This window comes from Halichoeres trimaculatus, unplaced genomic scaffold (assembly GCF_033239565.1).
Source record: "Halichoeres trimaculatus isolate MK-OKI-2021-1 unplaced genomic scaffold, fHalTri1.1 fHalTri1_scaffold_9, whole genome shotgun sequence".
In the NCBI taxonomy this organism is placed as follows: domain Eukaryota; kingdom Metazoa; phylum Chordata; class Actinopteri; order Labriformes; family Labridae; genus Halichoeres; species Halichoeres trimaculatus.
This window is the reverse complement of record NW_027437188.1, coordinates 23,179,043-23,191,129: the sequence shown is the minus strand read 5'-3', so window position 1 is coordinate 23,191,129 and position 12,087 is coordinate 23,179,043. Positions and strand designations below refer to the sequence as shown.

The 12,087-nt window shown below is 41.7% G+C and overlaps 2 protein-coding genes across 3 annotated transcripts in view; both read right to left on the bottom strand.

The window, feature by feature from the left end:
* Positions 1 to 1,011: 1,011 nt before the first annotated feature.
* Positions 1,012 to 5,944, bottom strand: LOC141797862 (extracellular calcium-sensing receptor-like). The gene is made up of 12 exons (XM_074679549.1): positions 5,940 to 5,944; positions 4,140 to 4,282; positions 3,870 to 3,964; positions 3,585 to 3,764; positions 3,274 to 3,462; positions 2,981 to 3,191; positions 2,697 to 2,875; positions 2,386 to 2,595; positions 2,174 to 2,297; positions 1,884 to 2,077; positions 1,527 to 1,808; positions 1,012 to 1,443 (listed from the first exon to the last, which is right to left on the bottom strand). Exons 1-12 carry the CDS (start codon positions 5,942 to 5,944, stop codon positions 1,012 to 1,014), a joined length of 2,244 nt encoding a protein of 747 aa, XP_074535650.1.
* A 1,355-nt stretch (positions 5,945 to 7,299) lies between these two features.
* Positions 7,300 to 12,087, bottom strand: part of plch1 (phospholipase C, eta 1) — a 66,733-nt gene continuing 61,945 nt past the window's right edge. For both annotated transcript variants that reach the window (XM_074678899.1, XM_074678898.1), the window contains one exon: positions 7,300 to 11,080. In XM_074678899.1, coding sequence (XP_074535000.1) covers positions 8,412 to 11,080 — 2,669 coding nt within the window. In that variant the 3' untranslated portion in view covers positions 7,300 to 8,411. The remainder of the gene's footprint in view (positions 11,081 to 12,087) is intronic.

Genomic DNA, 12,087 nt, shown 5'->3' with positions numbered 1-12,087 from the left:
TTCTGAAACTAGATCTGCCACTTAACTGTCCCCTGTTGTCCAGCCTTCAGTAGATGTGAGGACTAGGTCTGGACACTGTGTGCATTCCTCAGTGTGTTACTGATCTGGTGACTTAACCAGTGATCCTTTCTGATGATGTCTTGTATGAAAAAATGGACTGTGATGGATTGTTATGGAAATATACAAAGAACAAATAAATCATGTGTATGGTGTCATTTTCTACTTGTTAAAAATACAGTTATTGTATTGCCCTAAGTTATTTTTATTTGATGTTAAGTGCTGGCTGTAAGTTCAGTTCTTTTGACTTTAGGACACTCCCCCTTTTCAACTCTCCCCAATGTGAAATAGTAAAAAGGGGATATGCAAATAAGTGACAAACACATGTTTATGTTCTTTCCATATTCCTTAATAATTGCTATAATGTTGGATACAAGTGTTTACAGTAACTCTTATGTATTACCAGGTGGGCCAAATAGTGGGTGAAACTCCAGTTAACCCCTTGGCTTAATGCTGAAGGGACCTATAAGGGAATGAAAAAACACCTATATACAAGCCAGCTATCGGTTTGATTGCCCTTCCATGGGCCAAGTCTTGTAACTCCCTTTTCCGATAATTAGACAAAATATAATTTTGATTTCCATTAAGTGTTAAAAGAATGTAGAGAATAACATTGATTCATTACATTTAACTTACAATGTTGTACTAAAATTATTATTTATAGGTATTATGGATTAATAACTGCACATAAAAGTGTAATGACACATAAGATCAGAACAAATATTTTCACATTTTATTAAATAATGAAAATAAACAATCCAATCAAACCTGGTTCAGTAAACACTAGTAAGGTACAAATTGTTGTACAACAGTAGAAAACACAACACATTATATTTATAAGTTAAAGTTTCCTTATTTGGGCTAAACTTGTGTGTCCAAACATTGATCGTTTATAATAAGGTGAAATTTGGGGCACACTTGGCAGAATATATTTGTCAAATGCTCTTGTCAGAACTATGCCCACTGTCTTGCCATCAGGTGTTTCTTTGTGTTCATCTCAGGCCTCAGAAGAATAATAAAACATTTGGGGGCAAACATGCACAGCAGTAAGCCATAGCTGGAGGCCAGGATTGCAAAGACTTCCACAGCCACAACATACTTCCCAGGTGAGCTGACATAAGCGGGAACAAAAGCCACCCAGACAGCACAGAAAATCAGCATGCTGAAGGTGATCAGTTTGGCCTCGTTGAAGTTGTCAGGAAGTTTACGTGCTAGAAAAGCCAAGAGGAGGCAGGTGCAGGCCAGCAGGCCAATATAGCCAAGAACCAGAGAGAAGCCCACCACAGAGGCCATGGCACACTCAAGGGTGACCTTTGACCCCTGAAAACCCAGATCATGACGAGGTTCTGGTGGGCTAAGAGACAACCATGTGGCACAGATAACGATCTGTGTAAAGAGAGTATATATTCAACTGCCGTTATTTATTATTAGACTGAGTATACATGATTAAAAAAGTACATCTTACCCACCTGTATACAGGTAAAGAGGAGGACACTTCCTCTCTGCTTATCCGGACCAAACCACTTCATCAAACCTTCAGCACCAGGCCGAGCTGATCGGAAAACTGCCAAAACCACAAGAGTTTTGACCAAGAGACAGGAAACACAAAGTACAAAGCTGATCCCAAAAGCTGCCTGCTGGAAGCGACAGGACCAGACTGATGGACGACCAATGAACACCAGTGAGCACAGGAAGCAGAGCTTCAGAGACACAAGAAGCAGGAAGCTCAGCTCAGAATTGTTGGCCCGTACCTGGAGATAAATAAGGGTAACAGTTCATGTGCATGTTTTTATTACTTGTGTCTTACTGTGCTATGAGATTCTTACCATAGGTGTGTGACGGTAGTATAGAAACACCACTAATACAGCTGATGTCACTGCTGCACCAGAGACAGCTGCTGAAGTCAGAGTTATGCCCAAAGTTTCATTAAAGGAAAGGAAGTCCAGCTGTCGAGGGATGCAGGCCGTTCTTTCAGCATTGGACCAGAACTCTGATGGACATTGCTCACAATGAAGAGAGCCTGAGGAAATGAAAAACAAGCTTTTGAGTAAATGGAGCCAGTGAATGGAGTTGCAAAATTAGCTTCTGTTATGTTGTTTCACACAGATTTACAAACCAGTTGTATTACTAAACTCTCCATCAGTGCATGGGATACAATCAAAGCAACAGAGAGGCTCTCCTTTCCGGTTGGCCTTTCTGGTACCTGGAGGGCAGCTCTCACTGCACACTGACTCAGGAACCTAAACCCAAAATGACAAAGCTTAACCCACATGAATTCAATAATTTCAGAAGTAAGTGTTGTATTTTATGGTTCTTTTGTCTGAAGACCTGACTGGATCCTGTAATCCACTGAATTGCTGACTCATTGAGATGGAGGTCGAACTCATCCACACTACCAACCAGGACAAGTTTCAGTGACCCCTCAGGAGTTTTCTGCCAGTTGACAAGGTCGTACTTTGCTGGGATGTCAGCACCTTGGAAGGAAAATCTTTCCCCATGTGGTGTAGTGACATTCACTTTTTTTAAATGCTGCAACAGCTGAAAATATCAAAGTTGAAAAAAGTGTCAATACTGTTCATTCTGTGTTCATTAAATGCATTGGAAAAGATTAAATCATTTTGCCAACCAATTGTGTTTACCTCTTTGGGCTTGATGTGTATGGAGGAGGTGCACTTGTGAGTATTATCTCTACCACAGTACAGGAGACTGTGGAGCGCATGGGCAGCTGCATAAACAGCAAGGTAGACATTGTACTCTACCCTTAACCTAGAAGTGTCAGTAAAGTGATTCTGCACATTCTTCAGGGACTCTGTTCCACTACAGGGAGGCAAAGCACTTTTCAGGAGAGACTTGCTGAATGAAGGAGTAGAAACATTTGATGGCTGGTCGGTTGAAAAGTGAATTGTAGTGAGAGGATTGCATCCAAACTGCTTCTGCCAGAACTCTCCTAAAAAAGCATCATGAGGACGATGAGTTGGGTGCAACCTCCTCAGATAATTTTCAAACCCAGGTATGGGTGAACTTCGAATGGCCACACCAAGAACACCACCTGCTACTTGTGAAATGGTTTCATCTTGCAGAAGATCATCACTGGTACTCCAGGCTTCACTGGCCAAAAACTGCCTGTTAGTCACCTGTGTATGGCATATTGTTTTAAGGAAACACATATTTCTATGACAGTAGACCACTTTATTTACAATCTCTGCAGGTACCCACATTTCTCCTGGCTAGTTCCAGAAGCAGTTTCTTCACTTCAGTGTACCAGCAAATGATCAGAATCACCCTCGCAGTTGAAGCTTGAATTGTGAGTGCTGAACGTTTTGCATCAGCCACAATAGTTTCTGCCTTAAGGGTTTCAATGAACTCCAAACACAGTCCTTTTCCCTGAATCTCTCTTTGAAATACCTAGAATTTAGAAATCAAAAAAAATATTTGTAAAGATATTTATTTTATACAATCATTTTTTTAACTGGATATGTGAGTGTTATTTTTTAGGAATTGTGTAGTGCTTCAACAAAAACATACACCTGTATGGCCAGATGACCATAGTCATTATTCTCCACCACTGCTCCAATCCAAGTCCAGTTAAACCGTAAGGCCAGCTGTGCCAGGGCCCAAGCCTGATAGGTATCACTGGGTATGGTTCTGAAGAAATTTGAGTATTTCAACCTGTCACTGAGACAGGGGCAGCTTGCCAAGTAACTGATCTGAAAGAAAGAGAGGAAAAATTTTTTTTTTTTACACATTTTTTGCTGGAATAGAATCATGTAAAAACAACAGCAGAGTTTTATTTCTGAGATAACTAAACTCACGATTGGCACAGACAGTGGCCCAAGGGTGCTGGACATTATTATGCCTGTTGTAGACGAAGCTGCAGCAATAAGCACAGGAACATGCCAACCACTGCCTGTAGATATAGACATACGATTACCAACCCCTTTTGTGAACACTAAGACATTGCTTTTTTGTGATATCAAATGTTTAAGTAGTACCTGATCTTCCTCCAGATTGTTCATAAAAGGCAAAAGGAAAGGTTGTCAAGTTGCAGCTCTGTGCATCTCCCCCAACAAGTGACATTGCACTCTGCAGAGCCCAGGGGTATAGAGAGCAGGTATCAAGGATGCGGTAACCCAGCTTCAGTCCTGGAAGGAGGGTTTTGTTACGATTGATCTCCTCCACAGCAAACACCATTGCATAGGAGTACTTCAACGGCTCTAGTTCCAAACTGGGGTCATAGGAGAAAGGGAAATAAATATAAAATGTTAAATCATCAGTCAATAAATAATAGTTTACAAAATAATTTCCAAATTTCTATGCAACAAACACATAAAAGTAAGTAAAAACCTATTGATCCAAATGAACATGAAATCTGTGACATGATAAAACTCACCTTGCTGTACAGTTAGGAATACACACAGTTCCTTTCTGGATTTTCTAGAATATTATTATAAAGCTTATTCAATTAAATCATATAAACTAGATAGCTAACATCTTTCATGTTCAATCATAAAATTATCAACATTAAATGAATCTGCACACAGTTTTACCCAGTGCAAGGTCGGTATTGTGGTTTTGTTGTGAATCCTTGGTCCATAGCAGAAGGTATGTAGTACAAATTAAAGAGTCCTCCGATAATCACATCTCCGTCCTGTGACAGACTCTTTGTATTTTGTCCACCCCAGTGGGAGCACATTGTTGCCTGAACCACCTCCAGCCCCGGCTGTCCACCTAACACACCAAAAAGCAGCAGACTGAGGGCTGACGGGGGCCACAGAGCCAAAACCCAGGCAAGGCAAGACATGGGTCCAACTGCCCTCAACTTGGAGCTTACACACACACACACACACACACACACACACACACACACACACACACACACACACCTTCTTTTTAGATTTATAAAAAGCGCACTTTGTTAGGTAAAAAAATTGAGGAAAACTTTACAGATTATTTCAACAACACCTTTTACCTACACAAAATGTCAATTGTAACTTCACAGCCTCGTTTCAGTTTACTGTAAAGAGAGATAAACTTAAAAAACAAATGTTTCACTAGCCTTACAGTTTCTTTTAAACTCTGAGCAAAATACCTTGTCACAAGTACCCCCCCTCCTTTTCTGAACAAGGGATGTCTTCATGCTAATATTTATAACACCTGTGAAGCACTTTACAAAGGAAATCAACACCAGCAGCTCATAGCACAAAATAACACTCTCTAGAGTGTCAGTGGAAAAACACTGCCAACAAGTGATTGGCAAATATGATGTTAGCAGAAGGGAAAAAAGCCTCCAGGCATCAAATATGCACTCTCACTCCAATTACCAAAAAACTTTTCAATCCAGTTTATTTTTAGAGTGCTGGGGAGTATTTGAGTGATGAAGCATGCTTTTTTAATGACATTTTCTATATCACTGACTTCCTCAGGCCAGTGAAGCTTAGCATGGACCAGAAACTTTATCTGAATTTCAAGACTGCAAACATGTCAAGTTACCCCACCGCTCTTGAGGTGACCTGCCTTACTTGATGGAGTCATAAACATTTGTGTTTAGTTAAACTATTTCATTACTTTTTGTCACTTTTATAGACCTTCAACTTATATAAATGCAAAGTAGCTTAATGCCAACACTGTGACTTTTGCTGTCCACTGTAGACATCACAGCAGACATGTGACTGCAACAGCTCATCCTCTTGATATATTTATCCACCACAACATCATCTAGACACCAGTTCACCAAGATGTAGCAAAGTGGTTAAAGATGTGCGAAGAGCATCTGCCTCATCAGCTGCAGGGCCAAATAGAGCCCATTTAATAATCTACCTTTGTGCACCTGCTCTTCCCCTTAGGCTCATAAAAGTGTTATGGCATAAACAGGGGATACTTACATCATGGCACAGAGCAGGTGGCCACTGGTAGAATAAAGCTGCGTTTCCACCAAACAGTCCGGGTCGGTTCGGTTTGGCACGGTTTGGTACAGTTAAGCCTGATCACGTTTGCGTTTCCACAGCAAACTGTGCCCTCTCGTGGTAGGGGGCGTGTAAGCTGGATGCCGAAAGCCGCAGCTGTTAAACAATAGCGTAACGCCATAGCAGCGCAACACAGCTTACTCTGCTAATAAATCCAACAAAGAAGAAAAATGCAACACAGTAAACAAAAAGCATAGATGGAAAACATGCAGCATTATGTCCTCTCTGTGTTTGGCATGTAGCTCTTTTATACAAAGTTCAATCAAGCTTTGTTTCAGAGAAGTCTGTGTGCCGCCAGGAGAAATGCAGCCGCTGTCGGTGTAAGTGACAATTCTTTTGACCATTCAACGGTCTTCAGTGTGTTGCTCCACCTTCAGAGAGTGGATCGGTTCAGTCTGGCACCCATATGGAAGGGTCCCAAAAAAGTAGGCCGGCTCGTTTTTGGGGATGTGCCCCGGGATAAGTCAGTGGAAACGCCACAAAATGCGCAACGAACCGAAACGCCCTGCTTGGTGGAAACGCGGCTTCAGATCAAGGTCAGGAAGAAAAAATGTTGGTTCTGCAATACCTTTGGCCTCTCACTCTTTTAACTACCTTCATGATCTCTTAGAGGTCATTCTTGGTCTTGAAAGGGTCCACTTCCAAAGTGTGCAGCTTCACTATTTAACCCCCTGAAGATCAGGCCGAGCAGGTCTGGAAACATCAAGTTTCCAATGTAGGCCCCTGAAATTGTGTAACAATGAAATATAACTCGTGATTTAAGTAAAACAAAATCATTTCAATCAGATTGATAATGATCAAAATCTCACAATGACAAGTGAGGAGTGTTCAAAAAGTTAGCTGTGGTACCCTGAGGATAGAGCCCTGAAATAAACCAAGCAGCAGCTGAAAAGCTGTACATCAGAATTAATTATAAGTAAATGTTTTACCATATGCTGTGAAATCTAAATCCATGTGCCATTTTGTCCCTGGTTTGAATTTTATATTCTGTACTATTGATTCATAAAACTCAAAGACGTGGGACAGTGGGTTAGTACCAATATGGGAATAATATTCCCAAAGCAACAGGTGTGCCATTTGTCTGCTCTATTGCGGTTGTTACACAAGCAATTACATTTCATTCTGTTTGATGAGGCAGATGGGGAAAGATGAGGCTGTTCGTGTCATACACTTAATCTTGATCTTAAACTGCTCAATTCATTCTCTTTTACCACTAAGGAAAAAAAACAAACAGGAGCATTTTGTTTCATTCAAATGTTTAATTTTTTATTGCATTGGTAGGAAAAAATGCTCACAGTCTTTTAATAATCATCAATACATTGAAAAAGGATGGTGAAGAAAAAAGAATGGTGCTTTCCACCTTCTCTTCCTTGGCCAGGCCCTCTATTGTAATCAGTTTTTTTTTTTTTCATTCAATCACATTGGAAATAAAATCAGTATAATCATGATCAATGAGATACTTTAGATTGGGTGTTTTTCTGTCTGTATCAAAGTAATTATAAAAATAAAAACCTTAAAACTTCAAATCTTTAAAATTTGCTTTTTTAAATTCTACAGATCATAGAGAGCAACAAGTCCAAGCATGGAAGTTCATGTATTGCATTGCACCAAACACAACAAGCCTTTCTCCACTGTTGTTTCCAATGCAACTCTTTGTTCTGTGCAAATGTTTTTGGGCAATGCAACATCTATAGTATAAATCGATGCATAGTCATGCCTGACATGTTCACAGGTAACATGCACAAACATTTATGTACAGTTAGAATTGGTTCTAGACAGAGTCATCTCAGATTAAGACAAAGACAAAAGTATTTACAGAGAACACAAAAAAAGAATCAACACTGAAAAGAGGAGGAAGACTTTCTTTTGATCTTTAAAAAGAAGAAACACGTCTATTAAAGATGATCAGTTATAATGCACATTCAAATAATACCAAGAAAGAGATTCCCACTCCACTTAAAGACATACATTTCTTCTTTTTTGCTTCATAGTCAGTGTTCGCAGTTCAGACAGTACATCACAGGGACAAAGATAACAAGAATCTGTACAATCAGTCGAGGAAGTCATTCGAGGGAATCAAAGTTCCCAGGTACGTTAACACATTAAGCAGAAAGTAGACAACACTGCCAGACTAGAAGGACCATTCACAATTGAGTAGTGGACATTTCATACAGGAAAGTCTGTCATGATCATGCTGCCAGATCCAACCATGGGATTTATTTGATCGTTCACTTTAAAAAAAATGTCTCCAAGTATTCGCACATTTATAAGATGGAAACCTATTGGTCTGAGAAAATGTAAACAAACAACTTTTCTGATCTGGCTTTGGTGTTATAGAACATCAGTAACAACTCTTTGATCCTTTATTTCATATCAGGGTTATGGTCATAGCTACAGTCTGAGCAGAAAGTAGACCTCAGGCTCGGACATAGATGGGTTGGAGTCAGCAGCTGGGAGAGAGTCATCAGTGTAGTACCGATCTCCATAATGATCCCCATTACCATAACGTAATGATGTACAAGCCCCTTCAGGAAGTCCTCGATACTCCAATTGACCAAGGTAGCCCGCAATGTAAGAACCAGTAGAGTGTCTGTTAACTGGAGGGTTCTGTGAGGCTGGTTTATTCCTCAGTACCACTCCACCTATACTGGTGGTGCTATTGATCAGCGCACCAGCCCGAGGTTTCAGAGCCTCTTGTTGTCTTTCCCTTGCACGGCTGTTGATGTGACGCACTCTACTTTGACTCCGAGAGGATAGGCGGCGGGTTAGGAGTGGTGGCGATTCGTCCAAATCTCTGGGTACAACTTGAGATAAGCTAGTTGCCTGGGGCTGTGACAATGAGGACTTAGCTTCCTGACTCAACGGCAGGGGCTGAGGTTGATCTCTCTCACTGTCATCACCCTCCAGGCTGACCAGTTTACGTAGCTGTTCTGTGAGTGGATCACAGGACTGTGACTGGAAAGGTACTTCCCCCATGGCGCCAAACCTCTTGTGCTTCCTCATATGGGGCGTGATGAAACTCCGACTAATAATGTGGTATTTGCTCTGAAAGTTGCACGATATGTCTTCAGACGTCAGGTCTCCCAGGGACTTGGACTTACATGGGCTGGGGGCTGTGGATTCTAAGGGACTGGTCTGGGATGTTGTTGACAAAGGGCCTGAATTCGAGTGCACTGAAACTTTGGATTGTGCCTGTGACTGATGTCTACTATCGATCAGTGGAGCCTTTTGCCGCAATGACTGCTTTGGAGTGTGTGGTTTAGTAGGGCTTTGGCAGTGCGACTGGATGGTCTGAGAAGCTGGGAACTTGGGTGGAGGAGTAAAACAGTCATAACCTGGTAGACTGTACACTGCTTCACACTCTGAGGAAGGGGAGTAAAGGTCTCTGTCCTTACAGGTGTTTGAAGACACAGCAGATCTGACCGGAAGGCTGTCAGATAGAGAGAAACCATTGTCCAAACATTTTTCTTGCTCCCTCTCCATCTGCTTATACCCCAGCCTATCTTGATAAGACCTGTTTGAGACCTGGCTGCCATTACAGCTACTCTGTTGCCTGTCAGAGCTTGTAAAGTCACTGCTGTTGTTGTTCTGAGAAACAGAGTAGCTGTTCTGAAGCATTGGGCTGGAACTTGAGGGTCTGTTATGGCCAGCTCTGTGAAAGAGGGAAGGATGGGAGTTGTTCTGGTGTTGCTGTTGGCTGGACGGCTGATAGGATGAATGCTGCATTGGGGAGGGACATGGTGAAAATGTGACACGTGATGCATGCTGTGGGTATTGTTGGCTACCATGATATGCTGACTGTTGTTTTTGTTGGTAACAGCTGGGAGTGGACTCGTGCTTTTGGCAAATGGCATGACGTTTTGTTGGACTTAAAAGCCCGGCCCATTGGCTACCATGCCTCAATGAGGTCAGTGTCATCTCCAATGGATCCTCGTCAACATTTATTTCCACTTCTGTGAAAGGATGTCCAGCTGGGTGATGAAGAAACTGGTTCATGGAGGCGCCTGTGTATCTTTCGGAACTGTTCTGCCTCAGCTTTGGATCTTGTTCAGGGGGATCGTACACCTCCTCATAAACACTCTCTTCTATCTCCTCCACTTTTTCACATTGGTCCCTCTTCCTGGACACATCATCCCATCTCATACTGTACCCTTTCTCTAAACCCTGAACCAACTTTGTTGGAGAGGACCCCCCCAAGCTGCTTGAGAGTGTGCTGTCTATAGTATCTGCCTGCCTTCTCAGGTTGTACACTGGCAACAGCACCTCTTCATCCAGTATGGTGTACACCTCCTCAAGCTCAGATGTTTCTGGGCTGGAGATAAATGGGGCTGAAGCAGGTGTATCTGTCTGAGGAATCTTGCACGGTGACTTAATCTCAGTTGTTGCATGATGTGTTTTTTGAGCTACTTTTCGGGGACTTGTTAAGTGTTTCTTGGAAGGAGACACACTATTAGCCTTCAATGGAGACCTGAAATCCTGGGGAAGAGTGGGAGGATCATAAGACAAAGGTGTGACACTGTTTTGGTTTATGGGGCTTTCAAACTGACCAATCAGAACAGAAATAGAGCCACACGTGTCTTGCTCATTGCCTAAGGAGACTCCATCAATGAGTCTGGAGATGGTGCTGTCATGCAAAGAGCTGGGACTCTTCAGATCACAATTACTGCTGACGGGGGACAAAGGGACCATGGAGGAGGGGGCTGAGGAGGAGGAGGATGAGGAAACAGAAGGTGCAACTGTAAATGTTGTGCTGCTTGATGACGTTTCTGTTTTATCTGATTGCAAATGGCTCCTCGTGGAAGGCATAATTAAACAGTTTTTCTCTGTTCCAGTGGATTTGCTGACTTCATTGTGTTTTACATGGTAATTAGCATAATCTTCTTCTCTTTTCATTTCTCCTCTACCAATTACCAGATATGAAGTCTCTTCTGATGGGTCAAACTCTTGATTTCCGTTAACATATGTCTCATGAGGGGAAGATATGCTTGGCTCAATACAGAATGATGCTTCAATGAAAGGGTCCAAAGAGGAAGACCTTGGCCTGTTGAAGGGGAAACCTCCTGAGGACAGAGATGATGGAACACACAGATTAATCAAGATAGAATTATAATGCCAACAACCACTGAATGTAAGACACTTAGCCAACCAACAATAAAATGACAACAATTAACAGTTCAGCCAATACAAGGCAACAGCAGTTCACAGACAAATGGATCACCAAGAACGACGGTGAAGGAGAAGCTGGAAAATGAGGCTGTGGAGGTTTCAACAAAGGAAGAGTCCATGTTTGCGTTCATCAGATTAGGAAAGAGATGGTCACATGGGATTGGTTTGGTCAAATGGGATCAAATGACACAGATATACTTTTCAGACCACTTTGGGACAAAATACACTGGGTGGACGCAATACTGGCATGTTTTTGAACGATGCAACCTTCAGACAATAGGTACTTTGGATTACCTGTTGGTACATCCTAGTCAGTGCTCTACTATAAAGAAGCACAACAGATGAAAATGGGACAGAAAAGGCATGTTAACATTTCACGGTGAGTAGGCTGTAGTCTTGGTTCACATTGTTACTGTACATGTGTTTAGATAATGGTAGTAGGATTAGTGAAACAAAAAGGTTAACACCTTGTATAATTCAGTGAGCAAATCATTTCATTTTACACTTTTGCATGTTAACTCCATTGAGCTTTAAGTAGCACTTACATCCAAATACTCTACAAGAACTCACAAAGAATTGGATTCATCTCATTTTTGTACAAATGTCATATCAGACCCAATTTAAACTTCATTCACTCAACAAGTCCTGATTAATGTATTGCTTTATAGGCAGAGTCTGCTGGATTGAATAAAATGACAACTTTTACAGGAATAATCCTTCTCGATCGTCACTTCTTGGCCTCTATACCTGTGTATGTGTCTGTGTCAGCCTTGAAGCATCTCCTCTGCCTGTATGTTGATATTTTGTTTGGAAAGTAAGCATGGTTACATCAGCCAATCACAGTGCAAGTGACTTTGTGTGTTGAATAGCAAGTGGAGGAAGCTATCCTGAGTGACTACGA

Coding starts and splice junctions, on each gene's coding strand:
- LOC141797862 (XM_074679549.1), bottom strand. Junction 2,078..2,173: donor AGAGTTTAGTAATACAACTG/GTTTGTAAATCT, acceptor TCATTTCCTCAG/GCTCTCTTCATTGTGAGCAA. Junction 1,444..1,526: donor TCCTCTTTACCTGTATACAG/GTGGGTAAGATG, acceptor CTCTTTACACAG/ATCGTTATCTGTGCCACATG.